We start from the raw sequence: 26225 nt of genomic DNA, 5'->3' as shown, positions 1-26225 counted from the left end.
CATATACAGTTTACTAATTTTCTTTCATCTGATACTTCTATTATAGAGAAAGGGAAAATAGCACTATTAAAATATTTCCTCTAGTTAATTCCCTTTTAATGTGCATGAATTTTGTGCACCAGGTCACTAGTATTTAATAAACACCTTAAATACTGTGTAATGTTATATTCTTACTCTGTTGTATTTTCATTCTCACACTAGACTCTGGGAGAGCAGGAGTATTGTATTCTTTCTTGTTCATCATATATCCTCAGCACCTTGCACGGTGCCTGGCAAAGCACAAACTCTCAGAAAATAGCTAGAATGTGAGTGAATAAATGGGTTTTACATGTACAGGGTGGTGATTTATCTTAGTTGTACAAAAGGCAAACACTAGTGTTTGTGAGTATTTACTATGGGCCAAGTACCAAGATTAGAGCCCAGCACTGGGAAGGGGGTAAATATTATGTTGGTGAGGAACCATGCTCAGGAGGTTTATTAACTTATCGAAAATCACATGCTCTGGAAGAATTCACACTCAGGGCACCCTGACCCTAATACTTACGCTTTTGCAGTTTACCCAACTAAATAGTTCATTACAAGTGAAAAGAAGCAAATAACTTTTATTTTTACTCTTTGTTCTGTGGGGAGTTTAGGTGACAGTGGCCACCAATGTGGCAGAAACCTCCATTACCATCAGTGGGGTAGTATATGTGATCGACTGTGGCTTCATGAAACTCCGAGCCTACAATCCCAGGACAGCTATCGAGTGCTTGGTAGTGGTCCCAGTGTCCCAGGCATCAGCCAACCAGCGAGCAGGACGTGGTGGCCGTAGCCGCTCCGGAAAATGTTATCGTCTTTATACAGGTGAGTGTGGCTTTCTTTTAAAGGTTTTTTATTTCTGTCAGCCTGGACATTGGAGAGTATTATATTTACCCTCGATGGGCAAGACTTCACACAAAAGCCAGCCTCCCTCACATGTCCCTCTGTAACCTGGCCCCCACCACCTTGCTCCTCCAAATGTAGTACTTCTTTGCTACTAGTCCCTCTTCGCCTATCAGCGTGCTGTTTTCTTGTTCTGGGATCCCTGAACCCCCAATGGGGAGTGCCATCTTTAGTTCTAGTCAGCATCTTTGCAGAGCTCAAGTAGCAAGATCTATCTCACTGATAGAAAGCAGAGAGTTGGTCTACTCGTGCTCTGTACTGTGCACCATGCTAGGCTCTGAAGGAGCAAAATAAATAACATCAAGACTGTTCTGGCCCTTAAGGAGCCTTCTCTCCAGCTTGAAGACAGCCTTCCCTATAGAGTCTATAGACAGTGATGTCCCAGAGCTGCTCTTTCTCTCTCTGCACTTCTCTTGTGTGAGGGACGGCACTAAGATTTCTCTCAATTGTTCAGACTTGATTTTCACATCATATTTTCAATTCCCTTCTCTGTCCAATATCCATTTGCAGTCACTTACCAGGTATCTTCTTTCCTTTTTGGTTACTGTTGCCCTTGTTCAGTCCTTGACACCATTCTTTCTTTTAGCAAATGTTTACAGAGCCAGGTGCGGTGCCAGGGTTTGGAGATCTAGGACTAGGTGAGACATGGCTTTGGCCACGTGTGGTCATTGACAGCCTGGTGATGGAGGCAGACCCACAGATTGACATATTGTGTGAGAAGGTTGCCATAAAGGAATGAGCCTTGGAAGCAGAGAGCAGAGAGTTATCCTGTTGGGGAGGATTTTGAAATCTAGTATTTGGGCCTGATTTTATTGACAGCCCTTCAACCCCCCGCCCCCCTATTGAGGAAATGGTTAACATAATTTCATGCTTCAAAGAAATCTAATAGAAGAGTACAGACTAAAGACAGGCAGGTATGTTGTCTTCCTTAGCAGAGCAGTTTTAGTAGAGGTGGGGTTAGGGAGGGCCCGTTGACAGTAATGGGGTGCATTCTGTCCAGCCTCTAGGCGTTCTTGGCTAACCTATTACTAGATGAACTTTCAGAAAGCACAGCTCTGAGCATGCTACCTGCTCAAACCCTTTAGAGCTTCTCAGAACCTTCCACAACTTTTTCTCAGCTTATCTTCTCCTGCAATCCACCTACACCTCCCCTACGCTGCATCACAGCTGCACTACACTCTTCCTGAACATGCCTTCTATTTTCCCACACCCACCTCTCATTCCTGTGATGCCTTTCCTTGAGCTGTTTCCTTTGCCCAGCGCACACATTCTCTGTATCCTTCACATCCTCTCTCAAATGGCACCTCCCTCATAAAGTAACCTCAGTTTTATTTCAGTGGCCATGCTTCTTCCTTCTCTGAATCTCCCTTTTCCTTTGGGAGGACCACTCTTTGGGACCTCATCTCAGGAGTCACTGTTTCTGGTCTTGTCCCAGGCCCTTCATATCACGGAAGCTTCTCAAAACCAATGGCCTATGGCTCCTACAGCTCCTGGCCCAATGCATCACACTTAAGTCCTCAGTGGTGTTTCATTGAGTGTCATTTAGGAAGCACTTACTTCCTGTGAGTGTCTTCTCAGGGGGGCTGTCCTCTTATCTGATAGCTTTGCTTCTCCCTTGGTCAGCTTAATATTTGGAAATGTGGCTATCCTACCAAAAAGCTATTCCCAAAATACTGTTGAAACACAAAGCGGTATCCCATTTGAACTTCCTGCTGTTGCCTGTAATCCAGAACCTTCCAGTTAGACCCAGACATTTGACAATTTGTATCAGTTACTCCAGAGAGTATTGGTTTTTTCTCAGAGATGACCTTTATGAAGTTCTTCAGTGATAGAGCTATTTTGATTTGCTTTTTCTCTAGTTAACTGCAGCTTAATGGTCTCATGGAAATTGGGCCACCTGTGTGAAGGAGGGTGTACACAGTTAAATTGTTGACTGATGTGGGAGGGTTTTGAGGGTGGGGCATTCTCTGTATAATCCATAAACTTTCTGAATATGAACAAAATGGATTTAATCTCTTCCTCCCTCATTTCCTCCACTTTTCTGTCTAGCTTTTATAAGAAGGCCTTCCAAAGTCCCTTCCCCTCCCTCCCTGTTCTCCTGCCCCTCCCATCTTGGCACCTCTGTGCCTTGTGCTTTTTCCTGTGAGAAGTCACCTTTTGCTCCTGGTGGACAGGCATGTAAGCATTCATTAATCTTTGGAACAGCCATTGGGATATGAGTGTGATGTATGTGCTTGGTTCATTGATTCAAAGAGTTTCATTTGGACAGTTTTTGCTCTTCATAAGATTTGGTCATTTATTATATTCTGGTTACTGTTTTGGTAATGTATTTTGAAATTATTCTTTAGTGTTTATATGTACTGTTCTTGCCTTTCAATTTACTCTATCCCAATCAGAGATAATTGTAACTGGGCATCAGTAGTGATTCAGCAAACACTTGTTGCTTTGATTTAATATTTTGCTGACAAAAAACACATTTTAAAAAAGTATCCAAAAAATAAGAGGATAAACTTCCATAATGATATATTATTTATAAAGATATAAATTGCTAAAGTATTTAAGTAGAATGGTCTTTAAACATGAAATAACTTTATATCATAATATATGCATCTGATCGGGAATCCTAGAGCCTCTTGTTAGAGGTGGAAAACTGTCCCTTTGTCATAATGATTGTGTTTGATTGTGACATCTGATCCCAAACAGTTCTGATTTCCTATCCTCAGAGGAAGCCTTTGACAAGTTGCCTCAGTCCACTGTTCCTGAGATGCAGCGGAGCAACTTGGCCCCTGTCATCCTGCAGCTGAAAGCACTGGGCATTGACAACGTCCTCAGGTTCCACTTCATGTCGGTGAGTCCTGCCTCTGTCTGCGCCCAGGGAGGCTGGAGGGCTCGCAGGGGAATGTCAGGACATTGTTATAGGGCATGTCAGCTTTCTTTCCTTCTTTCTCTCTTTTTCTCTCCCCGCCCCCCCCCCCCCCCCCCCACCTTTCTTCTTCATCTTTCTCCTTCCATTTTCCATTTCCATTTCCTTTTTTTTAGCTCCTATATTGTGTGCTTGCTTTGTACCAGGCCTTGTGCAGACTTCAGGGGGAATACAGCCAGATCAGTTCCTGTCCTTGTCCACTGGGGAACAGAGACAAGTAATGAGTTATTACAGTGTGTGTGCCCAGTGCTGGGAGAGACAAAGGCAGGCCCTCCAACCCAGGTAGTCATACCTGTGGTGAGATGTGAAACTCATGGGATTTCACCAGCTCGGGAGGGGCAGCGAGATGTTTTAGGCCTGCATGTGAGAGTATTATGATTGGGGAAGTCAAGAAGGCCTTGGTAGAGCTGCAGGGAAGGGTCTTGTGGCTGATTGTGTCTCTGCTTATTGCCCAAGGCAGGTTCCCAGGTGTGAAATTTTTGGTTCAGAGAGCCATAGTCCTTTTGCAGGTTTTTGACATGGGGCCAAGTTGCTTTACCGGTATAAACTCCAGCAGCACAGGAATGCCCTACTCATTGTGCCCCTACTATATTACGTTACTTTCTTTTAGCATTTCGCTAGTTTGATTGATGGTTGGGAAGGAGAAAGAAGGTAGAAAAGTACCATCTGTATTTTATTTTGTTTTTCATAAGGTAGTTTTTTTAAAAAAAGTTTACTGTACTCTTTATACTTTTATGTTGTTAAGCCATTTATCTCTTAGAATTAGTATTTATTAGTATTTTTCAGGAGTCCTTTAACTATTAAAAAATTTTAATCTTTGTCCACAGTGTTTCTTACAGTTTTTCTAGTTACTTGTATTTTACGTTTTTAAGTTTATTATTATTTTTTAATGTGCAAACATTCTAAACATTTCCACAGTAAAGTCTTTCTGTCTTTGCCTCTGTGGCTTCTGTTATTGTGCTTATGAAACTTCCTCATATCTAGGTCAGTTAGTTCATAAATATTCACTCATATTTCCTTCTTGAATTTTTATGATTTGAAGACTTGCATTTTAACTCTTTGTTCTGTCACAGCTGTATTGTTAAGTGGTATAGCAGGTCTGGATTCTTGGATAATAAAATCCCTAATGTCACATAAACTAGGCAAATGAATAGAAAAATAGCACTTTTCTTCCCAAAGGAAGTAATTGTGAAGAAAATGAACCCTTTGTTTATTGGTGTATAGTATAAGAAATTATAAAGAAAAGATGAAAAGTAAATGCAAATTAAAAGCTATTAAAAACCCACATCTAAGATTAAAGGAAAACAACATGACAACACTGATAGATCAACATCTCAGTAACTACACCATTTAGAATAAATCTAACGTCCACTGAAGAAAAAAGCTCAAGGAAAGGAAACAGCACAAACAGTAAAGTGATGTCAGAACATGCTCGGCTTTTCTAGAAGAAAGAGAAGTGCAAATTGAAATAATTGTAAAGCCCACTTTAAGTTAGTTAAATGATCAAACACAAGGAGAGATAGGAAGAGCCAGAGCTGGCCTAGTTTGGGAAAGTAGTTCCATCCCTTGTTTCAGTCCTCACGGAGGCCTTCCTGACATTATTTTATGAGCCAGAGCAAGGCCTGATATTTTCTCAGGGAAATTTTTCCTGAAAGAAAGTTTCAAAAAAAGTCCATGTATTATAATATTTACAGCATCACTTTGTATTAGATTAAAAAATATAAGTGATGAAATCCACAAACTTAGGACAACTGAGAAATGAGGAAAATACATACAAATTCATTTTCATATAGCCACTTCCCATTATTTCCCCTGAAATGGTGTTTTTCACCATTGGACTTCATTATTGAAATCACAGGATTCATATAATTTTGTATATTTTGCTGTGATAATTACAGTAGCAAAGAACTGAAAACAACTTAGTTGCCCAGGAATAAGAAAATTGCATATTTTACAGAGTATGTATGACCTTGTAGGAATGTAACTCAGCTCTCCCAAGTACTCACTGAAGTTCCTATGGGTACAAGAAACAATTAAAACAGAAAACCAAACAGTGAGGAAAAACAGCTAAAATTATACATCCTAGTCCTTCCAACTATGTTAAAACTGTTTGCATATGATCCCAAATCGATGAGGCCATAGAGAAATGCTGGTAACTGTAGTAAATGTGTATTTAGGTGAAAATACTGTGGCTGTGCTTTGGGGGAGAGGGGAGAGATTTTGTTCTTTTTGTTGATTGATGATAAATTCAAAGAGCAGAATGAAAAGGTGACTTGGTGAATGACTAGAAATGGGGTCAAGGATTAGAAGGACTCATAGAGGACCTTGTTAGTTTTGTTCTGCAAGTATTCAAAACCTAGTTCAGTGCTTTGCTATTCCTGTTGTCAGCTCTCAGTAATCTCAGGGTAAAGATCCTGAGAGATTAGGCTCCTCCACTCAGATGCTGTGTATTTGCCTCTGTTGTCAAGTCAGATGTCAGAGGCACTGAGGAAAGGCTAGTGAATCTATTCCATGATCTAGTCAACCATGATTTGTGGAATGTCCTCTGTACAATGAATTAGGTCTAATTCTTACCCTTATAAGTGTGTGTGTACAGTCATCACAAGTTTTAAAAGTATAGCTTTGTTCGTTGGCTGTCAGTGAGTGGGGTGGAGTGAAAAAAAATGAGTCTTGGCCGAAACCGGTTTGGCTCAATGGATAGAGCGTCGGTCTGCGGACTGAAAGGTCCCAGGTTCGATTCTGGTCAAGGGCATGTACCTTGGTTGCAGGCATCTCCCCAGTAGGGGGTGTGCAAGAGTCAGCTGATAGATGATTCTCTCTCATCGATGTTTCTAACTCTCTATCCCTCTCTCTTCCTCTCTGTAAAAAATCAATAAAATATATTTAAAAAAAAAATGAGTCCTGGATTCAGTTTCTGCCTTTGCCATCCATCAGCTGCTTACTTGGCCCTGTTCAAATGTCTTTTACTTATTTTATTTTCTTCATTTGTAAATTGAACTAAAACAGTGTGATACTTAAAATATGTTTGTTATGTGAATGCATTTAGACCAGCCGGCCTGTGTTGCTCAGCGGTTCAATGTCAACCTATGAACCAGGAGGTTATGGTCCCATTCCAGTCAGGGCTCGATCCCAGGGGGTATGCAGAAAGCATCCAATCGATGATTCATTATTGTTTCTGTCTCTCTCCCTTTCCTTTCGTCTCTCTGAAATCAATAAAAACATTTTAAAAATAAAGACACACAGTTTGAAAACTATTATAATTTTATTTCCTGGCTTATTATCAATGAAGTCATTTAGCAGTAAATAGTAATAGTGCTTGGCAGTTAGTAGATGCTCAGTAAAGATTTGTGGAAGGAAAGGAGGTGAAGATCTAGAGAATCAGACTGAAGGTCACAATATTACTAGTAGCTTTGCTTAACTTTAGGCTATCTGGCATTCTGTATTATTTTCAGGACTTCAAATTCAACCGCATGTCAGTTACCACTTAAAGGCAAGGATTGGCTGAAACTGGTTTGGCTCAATGGATAGAGCATTGGTCTGTGGACTGAAAAGTCCCAGGTTCGATTCCGGTCAAGGGCAGCTGGCCGATATTTCTCTCATCAATGTTTCTTAACTCTCTATCCCTCTCCCTTCCTCTCTGTAAAAAAATCAATAAAATATATTTAAAAAACCAAAATAAAATAAAGGCAAGGCTTGAAGTGGGCTCTGGGTGATGCAAAGTATTGCAGTATCATGGGTAGTAGAAGATTGAGAGTAGGCAGTGAAAATTAGAACTGTCTGATGTGAGTTTAGGAAAAACAAGGAAGTAGTTCAAGGCAGTCCACTTCTGATAGAGGGAAGCATGAGGCCTCCATGGGAAATGTTTAATCTAGCTGAGATTAAAGACTAAGTATTAAGGATGCTGAGATGTATAGGAAGCACATGTTAAGAGGTGCCAGTATTATGTATAGGAGCGTGGAGGTGAAATATGGGCCACGTGGAGGCGAGAGTGGATTTGATCTGGAAATAGTCACATTTTTATGTCTGTCACCTGAAAAAATTAATTAATTTTCATATATTTTTTACAGCCCCCTCCAGCACAGTCGATGGTTCAAGCATTGGAGTTACTCTATGCCCTGGGAGGTATGCCTGTCTATTATTGCTAGTATATGTTCTCTGATCTGTTCACTAATATGTGATGTTAGCTTGTATTCATTTAGGGTTCTTAGTATCTTTAGGAATGGCATTGGTTCTCCCCACATAAATAATCCTCTTAAGAATTCTTAAGTTTTATAGAAATAGGAAGGTGTGATTAATGGTGCATGACATCTACTCCTGACAATGAATTAATGAAGTATATCAGTGCATCAGAAGCTATTCATAACCATCAGCAGAGCCAAGCCCCCTCCTAAGGACATCCAGAAGATTCTATACCAGTATTTCAGGTGTCAGAGAGAGAGAGAGAGAGAGAGAGAGAGAGAGAGAGAGAGAGAAATAGTGATATGAGAGGGATAGTGAAATATATCGGTTGGTTATATATCCCACACACGCCCCAACTGCAACCCAGGCATGTGCCCTTAAGCGGGAATCAAACCTATGACCCCTTGGTTCACAGGCCGAGGCTGTAACCACTTTACCACACCAGCCAGGGCAAAAGTTTTAAGTAATTCAATTGTCACTTGTGGTGTCATAGCTAAGAAACCATTGCTTAACCCACTAGCATGAACATTTTTTTCCTGGGTCTTTTTCTGAAGCGTTTAAAAAAAAATTTTAGTTCTGACATTTAGTGGGTTTATGATCCATTTTGTGTTAGTTATTTGTAGGAGTTGAGGTAGGAGTCCATCTTCATTTATTATATTTATGATACTTCCCTGTGAAGGAATAACCAGTTGCTGATTTAAAGATCTTCAGTGATTTCAAAGGCCTTTAGGTGGGTCTACATCAAGTAGCCCAGAGTGAATATGTGCCAGGATAGGTTTCCATCTCCTGTTCTCAAGCTTGTATTAATAATAGGAACTTGTGAAAACAAAGTTTCCTGGCTTATCTGTAATGGGGATGGGAGAACGTTGAGTACATAAAAGCTTTTCATTTGGACTAATTGTCCTTCAATCAGCATGACATTTAAAATATTTTCTATTTCGTCACTGCCCTAAATTAACTGGAAAAGATAGAGTGAAACACCCAACTTAATTTATTGTAGTTTCAAGCTGAATTATCACCTTTAAAAAAGCATTTGTTTTAATGCTACATCTTGGGAATAGTCTAAACAATAGTCAAACAATAGTGCACGTTGTGGGCATTCAGTTTCTGGATATTGGCCAGTGGTAAAGAGGCAAGGAGGGATGTCGGGAATGGAAGGAGTCTGTAGAGTGCCCAGGAAGCAGCTGGGATAAACAGCTCTGATGTTGGCACCAAAGAGAGATCTGGGCAGGTGTTTAGATTCATAATCCCGGGCTGTAATTGCTCACATAGTAAGAGAAGAACGGAGGGCATGGGATGTCATCCTGAGACATCTACCATGGGACATGGAAGATCCAGAGGTGACAGGGAGCAGCAGGAGAGGTGGCAGAGAAGAAAGGGTGGGGGGGGGGGGGTACTGGGAGCCTGGGACGAATGTTTCCAAGGAGCTGTGGTCTACAGGGTCAAAGGCAGCTGTAGACCCTCCGGAAGCGCCTTTGTATTTCACACTGCGTGTTGGCTGGGCCCTGGAAAGAGCAGTCTGTGGAGAATATGGGGCCAGAATGAGGCTGCTGTGGGCAAGGAGAGAGTGGGAGCAGGAGGAGGCTGCAGGGCCATTTCCTTATAATGAAGTCCTTGGATAGAAGTCATGAGAAGTATCAGTTTTTTAAATTAAATATTCAAGAGCTCAAAGCAGATCTTTTCTTCTTATAATGTAATGGTGCTCAGGTGTCAGATTGAGTGTAGTAATGCATGATTCATCCTTTGGGTACCTTTTTTCAGCATACGTAATCATCTTATTCTTCAATAACTGTATGTCTTTCAACACAACGGTACATGCCTTCTGATGGTTGTTCTCATGCAGGTCTGGACAAAGACTGTCGACTAACTGAACCACTTGGCATGAGAATAGCAGAGTTTCCTTTGAATCCCATGTTTGCAAAAATGCTGCTTGAATCAGGTGGGTGGAGACCAACGGTTCTCATTGATTTTATTTTGTCTGTCAGAGGAGTTATTTCCCTGAATTCTATGTATCTTGGGGAAGAGGGTTCAATATATTTAGGGGAGTAAAGGAGCTATTGATTAACGCTGTTGGGTGTGGGGCATGTTGCTAACTTGTGATTCAGTGTCAGTCTTGATCAATTCAGTAAGCACTTCTGTTTGTTTTTCATGAGCCTAGCACGAATGCCTTTAGATTTTTTTTTTTTTTTAAACAGGGACATTATTGTGGTAAGAAATACATAAAAAACGTAGTTTCAGCCACTTTTTAAGTGTATAGTTCTGTGGGGCATTAAGTATATTCACATTGTTTTTGAACCATCACCACTATTAATTTCCAGAATTTTTTAATCTTTCCAAAATGAAACCCTGTACCTACAAGACACTAACTCCCCATTTTCTCCTCCTTCCCAGACCTTGCAATCACCATTCTACTTCTTGTCTCTGAATTTAGAAACCTCATATAAGTAGAATCATACAATATTTGTTCTTTTGTGGCTGACCTTTTTTCACTTGGTATGTCTTTAAGGTTCATCCATATTGTAGCACATGTCAAAATGTCCCTCCTTTTTAAGGCTGAATAATATTCTATTGTATATATAGATCACATTTCATTTGCCCATTATCTGTTAGTGGACACTTAGAGAGCTTCCATCTTTGCTATTGTGAAGAATGCTGGGAACATGGGTGTACAGATGTCTGCTCAAGTCCCTGCTTTCACTTATTTTGGGTATATATTTAGAGTGGAATTGCTGGATTATCTAATAATTCTATGTTTAAGTTTTTGAGGAATTACCATACCATTTTCCACAGCGGCTACACCATTTCATATCCCCCCCACTAATGCACCACGGTTCCAACTTCTCACTTCTTTAGACTTCTGTGAGGATATAAATTAAGGGATAAAAGTGTATAATCTAAAGACCTTCTCATACTTAGCAACCAAAATCATCTAGAGAGCATAGTTTTCTTGGTCTGGGAAAGTAAATAAACATTTTCTTAATTTTATCTAACTTTTACATTAGTTGACAATCTACAAAGTTGTATGTTAAACTAAACATGGTGAAAGTTAACTATAATTGTGTTTTGGAAAACCACATGACCTTAGATTTATATTTAGCAACAGGATTCTGAGTTTAGAGTTGGGAGTGGGCCACTCATGAGGCAGGAAGCCGGGGGGCAGTGGGCAGGCAGTGCAGTTTGCTCTCACTGCCTGTGTCCTGGAGGGCAGATTGCTGCAGCCTCTGCTCTCAGGTGCCCGCAGCAGCAACAACAGTAGCTGTGGCCCACAGAGTGCTTCCCTGGTTCAGTTTTCCAGGTGCTAGAGCCTTACACACACGCCACCTCAGAGAAGGGTCCAGGAGCAGAGAAACAGCAGAAGGGACACAACCACGTATTCCCTACCCCCTTCCTCTCTCAGGCTTTCTGCCAGAATTCCAGGTGTCCACATAAGAGAGCTGGGAGCAGGTGTAGAGCTGACCGCCCTCCGTGGTGGGGCCAGTCCGCTCCCATGGCTCACAGGAGTATAACTCTCCGTGTTACAGCTGCCGAGTTCATGAGCAGCTCCTTTCTGAGTCCTTCCAGGCCTCCAGGCATCAGGCCAGGTGTAGGACATTGCATTTGGCAGGGTGAAGCATTTATGAATTATAAACTTCAAAAACCAAGCTATACGCGGATATATCATCTTAGTTTGCAGCATGCATGGTACAAGGGAAACATCAGAAAATGTCTTTCATTTCTTGTTGACACATTGCATGTTTGAAATCAAAGGTGCTTTGTGTTTTATAGGAAATTTTGGCTGTTCTCAGGAAATTCTCAGCATTGCAGCCATGATGCAGATCCAGAATATCTTTGTGGTCCCCTCCAATCAAAAGTCTCAGGCAGTAAGTCCAGTGTTCTTTCTAAGCGGTTCATACCAGTGTCTTTGACTTTGGGCTTTCCTTATTAAAACGACTAGGAACTTCTGACAGCCGAGCTGTGCAAATCCCAGCTTGCATTTGAGTGTTTGCTGTGTGCCTGACATGTGCCAGACATTTCCTGTGCACCCTTTCATTTTATCTTCACCGTAAACCACGAGGTAGATGCTGTTAGAATCATGTTTAGAGATGGAGCCACAGGGAGGTTAGGTGACTCACTCATGGTTGCACAGCCAGGGTGGAGTTGTCTTGCACAGTCCAGAGCCGCGAGTCTTAACCATTGTCCCACTGACTTTCCCGTAAGGAAACTTGTCCTTTAGGCTGTTCTGGGGGCAAATGAGTGGGCACATTAGTGACGTAAGGAGTCAGTTCCCAGGCCCAGCAGAATGACTCTGGTCATCGGGAATGACAAGGCCCTGCCTGGGCCCAGGCGCCATTGACTGAAAGCATGAATGTTGGAAAGACTGTGAAGGAAAGTTGTGATACTGAGGAGCGCCATGCAGGTGAGGCATATGATGGAGGCAGTTCAGTGATGAGTTCAAAAGTTGGCTGCTGTTGGAAGAGTCAAGAGAAGCAGCAGCCTTCTGCGTGGAGAGGCTGCCTTTGGATGTGTAGTTGGGAGGAGAGACCTTTCTTATGGATTCTTGTCATTTTCCATAGATTATCATAGTCATATAACATAGATTACAAAGCTTTCCTACTTCCATGCCCAGGTGGTTTTTGCTGTTTTCTCCATTTTCTGTTTATTTGCTTCTCTATTAGCTTTTTTAACAATCCTACCTCAGGATAGGCAAACTCGTTTGCAAGATGAGGAAACAGAAGTTCTGGTCAATCTGTCTAAAATTACAACATGTTTCCTCTTCCCTTTATATTCCACCCCCTGCTTTATTTTTTCCCTCTAATACTTCTTGCCTACTCGTATAAAAAATATTTTGCTTATTTATCTTGTTTATTATATTTTTCTCACTGCCATATTATTTGCTGTTATATCCCAGATTCATAGAACGGTCCCTAGCCTATAGTAGGTGCTCAGTAAATATCTGTTATTGAATGAATGGAAGGAAGGAGGAAGATTAATTATGTAGTGTTTGGTGCAAGGAGAAAATGCTGAAGTGACTAAGTATTAGTGTACTTGTATTGTATGTGCTGTTCCTTGAATCCATGGGAGCAGATGGCATTGCCCAGGATGTTACAGAAGGAAAACTTTAGGGATGGGTCTGAGCGGTAGCCTAGAAATGTGAGTGTCTACCATGTGCCAGACAGTTGGCCCCTGCCCTCCTGGAGCTTACATCCATTAGGGGCTGGGAGGAGTTCTGAAAGAGATGATATTGCCTGCATAGAGGAGGAGAGAGACAAGAGCACTAGCATTTATTTAATAACCATATTAGGTACTTTACTGTGAATTATCTCAATTCCACAGCGAGCTTGGTAGATAGGCTTCATATCCTGATTTTATAGATAAGGAAATTAAGGCCAAGAAAGGTTAAGTAACCAATCTGAGGTCTTTCGGGAAATGGCGGGGCTAGAATGGTGCAAACCAGGTCTTTCTGGCTCTACAAGCCATGAGCCATTCATTGTATGTTGAATGAGCCAGTATGAGAGGCTCCCAGGAATCAACTTCTAAATGTATTTTTCTTTCCAGATTCGAGTGCACCGGAAGTTTGCTGTGGAGGAAGGTGACCACCTCACTATGCTCAACGTGTTCGAGGCATTTATCAAAGTAAGCACAGCTCCTGCTTGAAAGGCCCCCTTCACACACCTGTTCGCTCCGGAGCCCAAGTCCGGAAGTTCGGTTCATGAAGGAATGGCCAAGAGGCCTCTTGGCTTTCCAGTTAGATATGGCCAGTATTCCAAACCGTGTGGGCCCCTGCCTGAGATGGTGATGCAGTTTTCCTGAAAGAACACAGGAATCTCACTCCTCTCTGCCTAGAGGTGAAGCCTAAGGCAGCAGGTTGCCGGCTCGGCCCTCCTGGCCCCTATCCCCTCGCTCTCTCACCACCCAGCATTGCTGCACAACACGGCTGGCATTTGAATAGGAACTTCCGTGACATTTCCCGTAAATGAGTGAGGCTAGGTGTACTTATAGGTTTGGTTGACTCTTCAGAGCTGTTTATGTGAGTTCGAGACTGCACACAGCCACCTCTCCTCAGCAGCAGATAAGCTGTGAGACTGTGAGAAGACATTTATGTGAGGATCCATGTATATTCACGTACTGTACCTGTACTTAGCCTTAGGTGATGTTCATCTTTATTGTTCTTCATATTCTGTGGAAGTAAGAGCAAATAATATAGCTTAAAGTTATCACCAAAAATTACTAAAAAGAGAGATCTCAAGATGATGAAGGCAATGAAAATAGAAACCTCTCATATAAAGGAAAGGATGGATGTAAGGGGTGATGAGATATTTCAGATTTTCAGTATCTTGCATTCATTTTTTAAATACTTTTTTAGCTGAAGAGAAACACTAACTTTTTGTGTTATCAGAGATAACTGAAGGGAGATTATTTAGTTTTCAGAAAAAAACTTGGTCTCTTACTGAGATTATTAATCATGGATTAAATCAGTTCAGATTTGTTGTATATGCGCAGTATGTCGTCCCCAACCTAAAGCTCCCCCTGCAGTGGAATGCAGGTACAGGTCTTCGTTGTGTTGTTCTGTGGCTGCTTTCTGGGAAATCATCTGTGTTTTCATTTTCTTATTTAAAATGCTTTCCTCCCTGGCTTATATTATACTATAATTTCCGAGGTACAGTCTCACAGCAATAATTGATCTAAGACATAATGATCATTCTTTAGAATATAGAACAGAATTAAGTTCTGTTGATAGAAAAATTGTACTTTCAGAATAAATAGTAGTAACTTGGAAATTATTTCTGAATTGACAAGTATCATATTGCCTGCCTGCAGTCCAGTAAAGTGATAAATTCAAGCAGTGCCAACGAAGGAAGGAACGCTGATTTACGAAGAACCACAGGGAAGTGATTCTGTTTGGTAGTTTGCCACTCACGTAGGAAGGTATTTAAGATTGTCATTAAGATTGACAACTCTGCTTGTCATTAAGATCTCATTTGCCCTTTAAGCAGAGAGTGAGATCAAAGAGCAGTCAGATGGTGAGCTTGCCAGTATCTCTCTCAAAAAAGGGCCAGTTACGGTCTGAAGATCTTGCCCCACGGAGTGAGCAAATGCAGGAAGAGAAAATGAGGATTTTCAGTCTAGTTGTGGTCAAGAACCTGTCTGTGGTTTCCTCACTCTCCCCCTTTCTGGATTATTTTGTAGCACAACAAGAACTCTCAGTGGTGTCAGGAACATTTCCTGAATTACAAGGGTCTTGTCAGAGCTGCGACAGTAAGAGAACAGTTGAAAAAGCTTCTTGTCAAATTCCAAGTGCCCAAGATATCGAGTGAAGGTAAGAATCAGCTGCCACTGCTGGTGCTGTTCCTTTCTTTGTTCGGTGTAGCTGCACTGTTGGGATCTCATGCCGGGGTGTGGTGTGAGGCTGCGCACACCAGAGTTGATGAAAAGCTGTGGGTAAAAGTAGTATATTTTTTCTAAGGAGGTCCATTTTTATGTCCGAGGGTTATTGTTAAAAAATTTTCATAAGCCTTGAGAACACTTAAGAATCATTAACCTTCAGATCATTGCACATTCTATAGTTAATTTTCCCATGGAGGCTTTGTAAGAAAAACTACTTTCAAGTGGACAGTATTTATGGCTATGACATATAAGTTATATTTTACTTTCAAATACAGATATTTTTACAGCAAGTGCTGTGTGTTTAACCTGGGCCGTCACCAGGGTGAGACGGAAGCGCTGTGTAAGGCACGATCTCTGGCCTCTGAAGTGGGGACACACTAGTTGCCTTACACTGTGACAGGTGCTACAGTTCTCTCGTCCTCCCACTCTGCGAGGTGTGGGGTTATCACGCACACTTCATATCACAGATGGGATGTCCAGTCCTGGGGAGAAGTTAAGTTCAGAATGACCCACTTGGCTACAGCAGGGGAAGTCTGTGTGTGGCTCAGAACCCACACTTCTGAGGAAGTGACATGTTTACTCCTCCATTCAGCAGTTGTTTTTGAATACCTACTGTGTGCCAGGCACTCTGGAGGTGTTCTCTCAGCACCCTTAGTACTTTCCTGTGATGGGCCAGGCAGTGTCCAGAGTGCTTTCATATATTAATTCATTTAATGCTCACAACAATCCAGGTGTTATCTTCACTTTATGGATGAGAAAAATGAGGCCAGGAGGCAGCAATAACTTGAAGATTGAGTGCCTGGCACCTTGCAGAGAGGTGCAGTCTTCTGCGTCTGTGGTTCTTAACCTATTCTTCATTATTAACCCCTCTCCCAGGAGAAAAGTTGCGTTACATTCTTCCTAAGGAGAGAAATTAAACACTAAGGAATAAGATTTTGTAGGGAAGGATTGAACTTTGAGGGCCTTCCGTACTGTAATATCCAAGATTTCCTCCCACTTGCTCCCCAAGAACCATTTTTTCACCCCTTTTGTTCTACATGGAAATTTCTCATGGCCAGTTGGAAACAAGGGATGTCTTTTTGGGTCAGATTGTGGTTAGAGGTACAAATTTCTGATTCTTCAATTCTGTGCTAAAAAGGAATAGGTATCTTTTTGTCAAAACATTGCTGGTAAAAATGCAGCGAAACTGATATTCTCATCCATTGTCAATGATTTTGTAAGTTATACTACCTTTTGAGTACTTATTTATCAGCAAACTATATTTCATTGAATCTAAATGCTATCATGAATAAGGCATTCCATTATTTTATGTGCCACTAAAAAGAGTGAGTCTTAGAATTGATGAAATACGGTATGTCATTAGACACATAAAGGACACTTTGCACAAAAATTGGGAATGTATCCTTTGGGAATCATCTAATAAATGGAAGTCTTTATCCTTGGAGGATGTTTACTGTAGCAATACAGACATCCATTCAAATGGAACATTTGAAAATTGTGAAGAATTACACACTGTGGCTTATAACCACAGAAATAATATAGGGTGGGTGTCCCAGTCTGTGTCTTGTGAAAGGAACATTCCCATAAGATGCTCTCCTAGTGCCGAAACCGGTTTGGCTCAATGGATAGAGCGTCGGCTTGGGGACTGAAGGACCCGGGTTCGATTCCGGTCAAGGGCATGTACCTTGGTTGCGGGCATATCCCCAGTAGGGTGTGTGCAAGAGGCAACTCTATCTCTCTCCCTTCCTCTCTGTAAAAAATCAATAAAATATATTAAAAAAAGAAAAAAAGATGCTCTCCTAGAAAGGAGCTCCTGAGGTCACTGGCCAGCCAGGAGAATACTCTCTGAAGTTCTGGTGCCCAGCGTGGTCTGGGCAGCTGTGGCCCCAGACGGTTTGGGTCCCAAGTCAAAGGCACAGCACAGTTCAGCATGTTTCTCTCAGCAGCCATTGCAGGTTGCAAGGTGGCTGGAAGCAGCCTGGGGTGGGCCTTGCGGTACAGGCCTGAGCACACAGACTATACAGAGGCAAGGGTCTCATCCATCCTTCTGTTGGCTGCTTTGTGTAGGTGATCCAGATCCGGTTCTGAGGTGCATCGTTTCGGGATTCTTTGCCAATGCAGCGAGATTTCATTCTACTGGAGCTTATAGGTAACGTGATACTTTATGAAGTCATCTGTTAAAGGAGAAATCTTAAAAATGTCCAGAACGCATAGAAAGCTGCTGTACAGAAAAAGGAGAGAAGTTAAAGAATTTCCCCTTATTTGTATCGTGCCTCTATCCAACGGTGAGCTGAGGTTAGCTATATAGCTTTAAGCAAAGTCTCTTAACTTTATGGAAATGATTCTCAAATATTCAGTCCATCCACATGGTGTAGAACGATGACAATTTACAGGAGGCTGGTCATGTTTCCGTTTCAATAGTAGAGTACTAGGACCAGAAGGAACTGTTAAAGATGCTCTTTGCTAGGGGAGTTACTTTTGTCACCGGGTAGCTCAGATAATTTTAGAGAATTGCAGGATTGAAGCTACCATCTACCCCAGTGCATTGTGGCCACATTGGGGTCTTTGGATGTTGACCAGTGTTTCTTCATGTGGACCTACACCCCCCCGGAGACTACAGCCTGCCACTTCCAGTTCCATTTTCTAGGCAAAGAATATCACTGGTGGTTGATGCCCCTCCTAACAGCCTTTACTATATTAAATATAGTAAAAGCTAATGTGTAGCTTAACTTTTTCTCCAAACTAAATCATTCCACTTTGAATTGTTCCTTTCCGTCTGTCTTTTCTCTCGGCTCATTTTAGTCTCATAACTTCACTGTAGCCTGTTTAAAGTGCAGCGATCATAACAACCTGTTACTTAATAAGGGAGCAGTCAAAAGGCTCTCTCCCCAGCTCTTCTTTGGGCTCCTTTAATCGTTTGTCATAAGCTTTTTCCCCTCAGAAGACATTTCAGTCCTGCTACTTTGAGGTCAGCTGTGATGCCTGGACACTGGGCTTTATTAACAAGTCCAGGGCCACACTGGACTGTTTTTTTTTTTTTGGGGGGGGGGAGGAAGGGGGGAAAGCAGGGGGGAGGGGGAGGGGACGGGGACCAGGTCTCCATCCAGCATCTGTTTGAACCTAAGTGTAGCACGTTACATTGATCTCTGCTGTGTTCTTTTTGCCACTCCAGGCCAAGTAGCCTAGCCCATCAGTATCATGACTCTTTGCCCATGTCGGAGCCCCTCCCAGCGCTGAGCTGTCCGTGTCGGAGGCTATGCTGAGAGGCCTGTGGTCCTCTCCAGTGAGCACCGGTACTCCGTTGTCAGCCCATTCTCCTCAGCAGTACTAATTAGCAGTTTCTAGTAGCATTTAAAAGAGTGCTCTGGTGTCCTCAACAGAAATATGGGTTACATAGGAGGCTTCACAGTCCGTGAGTCCCTTTGCAATGGAGTTCAGTGTCTGTCAGCTCAGACTGCCTGGTAGGGCAGCTAGGACCCAGGTCCTGGAGGGGAGCTCCGCATGGCGCTGGAGGCACTTGCCTGACACACAGATCCTTGGCACCCACAGTAACTAATTAGGGTTCGGGCAGTAACATCCTAATCTACGGATGTGTGAATGCTCCCTTGTGATCTGATCTTATTGATAGTTGTGTGCTCAGTAAGGTTTTTTAAATTAATTGAGTCAAATCTGAGTTGAAATTTGAAATATTTTCTCAGCAAAATGGGTACTTCAATATTGAGCTTTCTTGGTTCCTTATTATTATCTACCCCATAGTCTTTAGCATTTAGTTTTGTTTAATAGAAATAATAACATATTATTTGTTTCCAAGGAAATGATTTTGAAAGAGAACCTACAAATGACAAACATAAGCACTGGCAGAGCCATATGTTTCCAAACTTTTTTTCTGAATGATAATGTGTTGCTTTTCTTCCCTTGTTTGCATGACTTATTCTTGACTTTCTGGGGTGGCAGTGGGGGAGGGGCCTTTGAAGGGCACAAGAAAAGATGGAAAGAAAGAGTTTTGTTCCTGTGAGGTGCAATCTGCATGCATTTTTAATAATATTAAACACATCTCAGAGAGTATAATGTGCTTCAGATAAAATTCTTCTGTTTTATAAGGACCATCCGTGACGATCATGAACTACACATCCACCCCTCGTCAGTCCTCTATGCAGAGAAGCCCCCTCGCTGGTAAGCCACCCTCCTGCTTCGTAACCGTGTAATGTGTCGAAGGAGAGGCCCAGTTCTGTTTGTCTTTGGGCCCCTATTGCCTGGCACAGCGCCTGGGACAGGTGCCTAGGACACTGTGCTATTTACTTTGTTATACAGGGTCGTTTATAGAATTTCTGCTCTATCAGAGAGCCCCTTAACAAATGGTGATGATCTGTACTCACTCATCCATTCAGCAAACATATTAACCCCTGCACTTAGCACAGCCTTGTGGAGATGAATTCAGGTCCAGGTGAATTTATAGTGACCTTGGAGAGAGAGACACCACAGATTTCAGTGTCTTAGGAGAAGGACTTTGATAGAGGGGTGTATGAAGAGTTGAGGTTGGCACCTCCTGGACCAAGGAGAGTTAGGGATGGCTGAGATGTTTCAGAAATCATGTAGGACCCAAGTATCATCTGTGAAATGGACACTTTTATTCGCAGTGCATTTATGAATGCAGTGCCTGGCACACGGAATACACATGTAGTAAAGGTGGCCAGCTCTAATGGTGATTTTTGACTCTCATCCGCAGATACAGGAAATTAGCTCATGTGTCTTTCTTGTTTCAGGGTTATCTACAATGAAGTTATACAAACCTCCAAGTATTATATGAGAGATGTCACTGCTATTGAGTCTGCTTGGCTGTTGGAGCTGGCTCCACACTTTTATCAACAAGGAACGGTAGGAACGAACAGAATCTGTCCCCCCAAACTGCCTGTTAACCTGCCTCTTCATTTTTTTAAACACACACTCACTCCCCAGTTCACTGCCTGAAATTATCCCCCAAATAGCACATAAGGTGAAATGGCCATTACCACATCCTCTGACCATTCTGGGTAAAAGTACTTGCTTATAGTTTAATGTCACTGAGGCTTGATTTTAGTCTTTTGTAGGACTGCTCTGAAGTAGCCATACTCCCATGACATGATGGCCTTTTTTGCTGTCTTAACTGAATGCCTAGGGTATTTAATGAGGTCTTTGCACTCTGGTCAGAACTCCAATGTCTCCACACTGTACAGACATCCAGACTCTCCCAGTCAGCTCACACCTCCTCAGCCACTTTTGTTGGCCAGCCTTATCAAATCTGGGCTTGCACATGTGCGGCTTAGTTCCCAGCCAAAGACTGAAGGGTGGCCCCATAGAGATTGCTGGAGCTGTTCCTTTCTGTGAATTCCAGCTGCCTCAGGCTTCCTGAGCTCTTCTGACCTGTTTCCTCTGTCCAGCATGCTGCTCTCTGTTTAGGATGTGCTTCTGTGTGCCACTTGCCGAGCCAGGCAGAGACCTGGGATGAGTATAGAGCGCACCCTGAGTTTCCTCCTGCTGCAGGGTTGTAGCCCTCTGCTGTCTGTTGCCCAGTGCTGACAACATTTGCATCAGATATTTTATCTGGTTTTTACCATCACTTACCTCAGTGGGTAAGTCCAAACCTGTAACTTCATCAGGGTTATAATCAGACTGCAGTGTTTTCAACCCTTCACTGGTACATTTAAAAATTGGGAGATTTCACATTAAATATAGATTTCATGTTCCTTTTTCTTTCTTTTTTTTCTTTTTTAAAATCTGTATTGTTGAAAGTATTACATATGTCCCCTTTTCCCCTCATTGGCCTCTCCCAGCCTGCCCCCACTCTCCGCCCCAGGCCTTCACCCCCCTATTGTCTGTGTCCATGGAGAGGTGTATTAAAGTGAGGTTTCTCCTGAAAGAAGCAGGAGTGTCTGCTTACATGGAGCTTGGTTTCTGCGTGGCAGCAGCACCGGGGCTGAAGCAGGACGGCCTGCATGAAGGACCCTCCAGGCGTCCCAGCGCAGCCCTGGCTTCCCTTGTTCAGCTCCCGGGACATCTGAGTTGTGACCCTGCAAATGGGAGAATCGCATCCATCTCTCTTGCAATGTAAAGGGCACTTGTCTTTTTAACATTTTCTTACAATGTTTAAATCCCACCCAATCAAACAAAAAGCATTTCGAGCATCTCCTCATAAAGATATTTCAGTCCCAAATGAGACCAGCTGCAGGGACTGATAGCGCAGAATGTGTTGTCTCTGTGTGTTGGGCTGACAAAATAGGATAAACTAAAGTGAAAGAAAGTATTTTCCTTTAAAACATCTCAGGTGGAAAGTCCAAGAGAAGCGATTAAAAGGCAAAGAAGTTGGGAAGAATGGCCAGCCATACAGGTGCTTGCTAAAGGAACGAGGTGCAGGCGGTTAGAAGAGGACCCTAAGAGGCAGGCTCCTGCAGAACAGAATTACCTAGAAGCTGAGTCGTTTTCCCTTCTCAGCTCAAAGATAGAGCTTCTTTAGGTCAAACCCACAAAGTTAAAGAGCAAATAGCCCCAGAAGTTTGAAGAAAACACACATTTCTGCATTTGTCTCTTCTCTCCAGATGCCTATTTGTCATCTCGGCAGCTCTGCTCTGATCATTGTGTGATCAGTTATTTTTAGAGGGGCCGGGGCCCTTAGAAATCACCTGGTCCACCAACCTTACTGTACAGGCGAGGCCCTGAAATTCGCCAAGAACCACACCCCCTTTTAACTAGCCAGTCCAAAGGTACCGCTACTAACTTTTAGTCCGAAATTAATGGCTTTCTCCAAGAGCCCTCAGACCTCCAGTGGTGCCCGTGGATGGCAGATGCGCCTGTTGAACACAGCGCAGCGCCTCTGACGTGCCCGCTCTGCTCCTGGCACCGTAGGTGACTTTCCATTCCCGCTGATTCTCAGTGTCACTCTCACCCTGTAGAGAGGCCTGAAATGGTCCGGAGTCGGCTTTGTTTAGACTCAGCATTCTTCCCAGAAACGAGCACCAAAAATGGTCCACAGGCACGGAGATGTCTAATTCCACCCCCGAGCTCAGGCTGCGGAGTGTCTAAGGTTAGTTGTAGGGGTCACATCGAGTGAAGTGAGATCATTGAGAAAATTCAACCAGACCCACAGCCAGGGAGAAAAACAGGGCGACCTGGTCAGAGATTTGCCTTTCAGTCCTTACATTCCTTCCCCCACCCCCCTGCCCCGATTCTTAGAAATAGCTTTGGAGTCTGGGGAAAACCTCTAAACCAGCACCTTTGCAAGAGCCTACACCGGTCCTTTCTTGGGCATAAGCAGTTAGAAATTCACACGTGTGTCCTGTCCACTCAGCCCTCTGTCGTGCTCGCTGGTGTGCTGCCTTTGTTTCTATCTCTCCTTCTACCTTCTTCTCTGAGATCAACAAAAATATATTTAAAAACAAACAACCAAAAACACACGATACCTGACTAGTCAGGTGCACCGATAGTTTTCCCCTTAGAATAGGGGTGTCGAACTCAATCAGAGAAGGGGCCAAAATCTAAAATCCAGCCTAAATCGCGGGCCGAATGGTTTACTGAACAGTCATAAACTGTCATTGTGATGGAAACGCAGCGGAGTGCAGTGATGACAGCGTGGTGCGGGCCACATTGCAAGGCCTGGCGGGACGGATTTGGCCCGCGGGCCTTGTGTTTGACACAAGTGCCTTAGAATGTCAAATAAAAAAATGAGCAGCCAACACAACGATAGCTGTCAGGTGCTAATGATTCAAAATTATACCTATATTTTTGTCAGATCAGCAAAGATTATATTTTTTGGTGTGCTGCAGAATTTCAGAGATGCAAAGGTACCAACCATGAGATGCAAAGGTTGGAAATCGCTGCCTTAGAATGTAAAGAACGCTGTCTCCGTCAGTCCTCTTATCTGATGCCCATGGTTATCATGTTACGCTTTCTGTGTTACTTGTACTGGTAAGGAGCAACATTTCTGAAGGAAAGCCTGTCACTAGGCGGTGCCCTTTTCCTGGGGCCTGGCCTGGGTCATGGGTGCTGCATCTGAGACGCTCGGTAAAATGACGTGTCTCCTTGTTCCTGTGCCGGGAGAGATTACCTTTCTCTGGCCCTTCTTAAGGAAGTCATGGACACGAGGTGGCATCCAGCCTGAGCCGGTCCCTGGGCACAGGTGCTTGGCTGCAGTGCTGTGCTGGGGGCTGGCAGAGGGAGACCGAGTCTCATTGACAGCATCGCACAGCCTGTGCACCCAGGCAGCCCTGGCCGGCTGGGCCTCGGGCTGCGTGCTCACTGCAGGCGTTCCCTCTTGCTCACGGTGCTCTTCTGAAGATGCCTGAGGGCACCGCACTAACCGAGAAGGTGCGAACCGGATGGAAGCTCTGATTTGGTTATTTCTATGGGCCTAATGTTGAAGTCTGGTTTCTTTGTCTAACCAACCCCACTGACGAGGTTCTCTTTTCTCTTGCAGCACCTGTCCCTAAAAGCCAAAAGGGCCAAGGTCCAAGACCAGTGAGCAGAGCCGGGGCTCGGTGAGCTGTCCGTGGCTCATGTGGACCTTTAGCTGCTCTGAGGGGGCCGCCGCCCATTCCTAGGCCCCTCCCCCTCCCCTCAGCATTGCATTCCTCGCTGGGATCCCGGAGGAATTGGCATGGGCAGGCACCCTGCCCGGCTGCACCCAGGCAGAGCGGGGCTGGCAGGGCTTTGCTCTTTGGTCTCGGCCCTCTCCCTGACCCAGCATGCCACTTCCAACAGGCACGCCGCCTGGCCCCGCCTAATGGGGACCGGGCAGGAGGGAGCCGCTGCCGGCTGAGGCACCACGTCGAGTGCAGAGGGCTAGCTGGCCTGGCTTGGCTCTCCTGGGGGCCACGGCTGTGTCGGCTAGTGAGGGCCGCTGCCAGATGGGAATCTGTATCTGGAGGGAGAGACCCTGGAAACGCTGTGATTTCCCCCAAATCACCCAGGGCTTGGACCAAGCAGCTCTGGTTCCCCCTTTCACGCACGTCCCTGTTGATCTACGGCCAGAAGACTCTCAGGATTGGTGATGACTCACAAGCACTGTTCTCGTTAGCAAACGGCTTCTGGTTCAGAGTGGGCCAGCTCTCCCCCCTATGACACCACGGCCCCTGCCACCAGCCGAGCACTCGTGAACGCCCCTTAGCTCAGCCCCAGGGGCCCTCTGCGGCAGGAACTCCGCTTCTCTAGCTCAGGAACAGGACTTAGTGTTTGTTTTTGTTCATTTGCCGGGTTCTTGCGAGAACACGGGCGGCTCTGCCAGCAGGCTCTGGTTTCAGTGCCGCCCAGGCTTCTTTGCGGAGAGGTTGGCATTACCACACGTGACCTGGCCAGATGCGCTCACCTTGTTTCAATGACATTTAAGAACATGTAGTTTGAAAGTTTATTTTTGTACTGATCTTAGTATGTACCTGCCACTTTGGCACCAAACCCGTATGCCATTTTTATTTCCATTTTATAGTGATAACCTGTTAATAATAGTGAACCTTTATACCTAAAGTAAATGTATTCCCTCCCACGCTGGCTCTCATGGTCTGTGTTCTAAGATTGTCCACTTCATTCTCCCGAGCGAGGGCCTGGCATTGGCTGAGAAACCTGAGGCCATGGCAGCTGCGGCTCAGGGGTCAGGTAGACCAGGAAGCCCACCCAGCAAGGTCACATGACCACATGCCCTCAAGGCCTCCCTACAGCAAACCATGGAACCGGTTTAAACGAAGTCCCAGGGATTCTTGCCAGTGTTCACTGGGGTCTTCCTGTAGAGAGGTCTGAAGTACTTACTTGTAGAAAGTCTGAATTTAGGGCCATGGTTGGTCCTCATAAGCTTCTGTTGGGGTGGAGGGAGGAGAGTGCAGGATCCACAGCCTCTGAGTGAGACCAGAGATCCAAAATGAGAGACCACAGTGGGGGGTGCAGCGTGGGGGAGTCCACAGCACTGCCTGTGGGGGTCTGGTCCTGAGCACGTCTGCCTGTGTCCACCTCTCAGCACTGCCCAGGGTGGGCGCCTGAGCTGTGCTGTGCTGCAGTCCACAGTGGGCAGAGCACTCCTCACAGACGGAGACTTGCTGTAAAGCCACAGCCTTCACCGGCATGTGCAGAACCACACACCTCGTCAAGGAGTGATATCCCTGCCTGGCTGAGAGACGAGACAATGGCCAGCAGGGCCTGATCACCTAGTAACTCACAAGACTGTCCCCAAGTGGTTCCACACGAATTAGTCCCCTCAGGCCCGGATTTTCAGAATGGTTAGTGAAATTTCTCCAATACTTCAGTGTCTTCTTGCGCTGCGGGAGAGGTGGAGGAGCATCTGTGCTGGAGAGTGTGGTGGTCAGTGGGGTCCTGGAGGCTCAGAGACGGGAGATTTCAGTGCTTGTGCTTCATGCCCTGAGGTTCTTTCCCAGGGCTGGTCTCCCAAGGAATCCCTGGGCCCAGCCAGGCCGCCTGCTGGGATGGGACTTGAAGACATGAGGACATCAAGACCAGGGAGGAAGGTGAGCCAGCCGCTGGGAGGGCAGGAGGAGCATCAGGTTTGAGTGACAGCTGATACATCTGTTTTGGCACAGGGGGTACCCTACCTCGTGCCTGATCTCATTCCAAACCCACTCTGTTCCCCCAAAGCACTGCAATCAGTTCCCCATCCCCATCACCAGTGGCTTCTGAGCACCACGTGAGAACCGTGTGGCTGGAGCTTGGCAAGCGGCAGACCTGTCCACTCCGAGGCCTGGCCCAGTAGCTCCAGGATGGGCCTCATGGTCATGCTGACGTGGGGCCTTCAGCCCTGTGCCCCCCATTAACCCTGTGGAATGGCTGCAGAGCGGAGCTGAGAACGGGACAGGATGCCAGGGAA

General features: G+C 44.4%; 1 protein-coding gene across 7 annotated transcripts in view; it reads left to right on the top strand.

The window, feature by feature from the left end:
* Positions 1-24899, top strand: part of DHX35 (DEAH-box helicase 35) — a 55960-nt gene extending 31061 nt beyond the window's left edge. The window contains exons 12-23 of one of the 7 annotated variants that reach the window (XR_006740264.1): positions 636-846; positions 3648-3772; positions 7915-7969; positions 9870-9965; positions 11792-11886; positions 13562-13639; positions 15194-15323; positions 17459-17540; positions 19493-19564; positions 20155-20266; positions 21964-22128; positions 23838-23871. Coding sequence is in view for 3 of the 7 variants with exons in the window: in XM_045574369.1 (XP_045430325.1) it covers positions 636-846; positions 3648-3772; positions 7915-7969; positions 9870-9965; positions 11792-11886; positions 13562-13639; positions 15194-15323; positions 17459-17540; positions 19493-19564; positions 20155-20266; positions 21202-21273 (1128 nt within the window). In the remaining 4 variants the exon portion in view is untranslated. Of the gene's footprint in view, positions 1-635; positions 847-3647; positions 3773-7914; positions 7970-9869; positions 9966-11791; positions 11887-13561; positions 13640-15193; positions 15324-17458; positions 17541-19492; positions 19565-20154; positions 20267-21201; positions 21451-21963; positions 22129-23837 lie in introns of those variants that run through there. The other 6 variants (XR_006740265.1, XM_036418038.2, XM_045574369.1 and 3 more) reach the window with 6 other exon arrangements.
* The last annotated feature ends 1326 nt before the right edge of the window (positions 24900-26225 follow it).

The sequence above is a fragment of the Pipistrellus kuhlii genome, unplaced genomic scaffold (assembly GCF_014108245.1).
Source record: "Pipistrellus kuhlii isolate mPipKuh1 unplaced genomic scaffold, mPipKuh1.p scaffold_m20_p_6, whole genome shotgun sequence".
NCBI classification, from domain to species: Eukaryota; Metazoa; Chordata; class Mammalia; order Chiroptera; family Vespertilionidae; genus Pipistrellus; species Pipistrellus kuhlii.
Note: the sequence above shows the minus strand (reverse complement) of the source record. Positions and strands in the feature narration are given on the sequence as shown.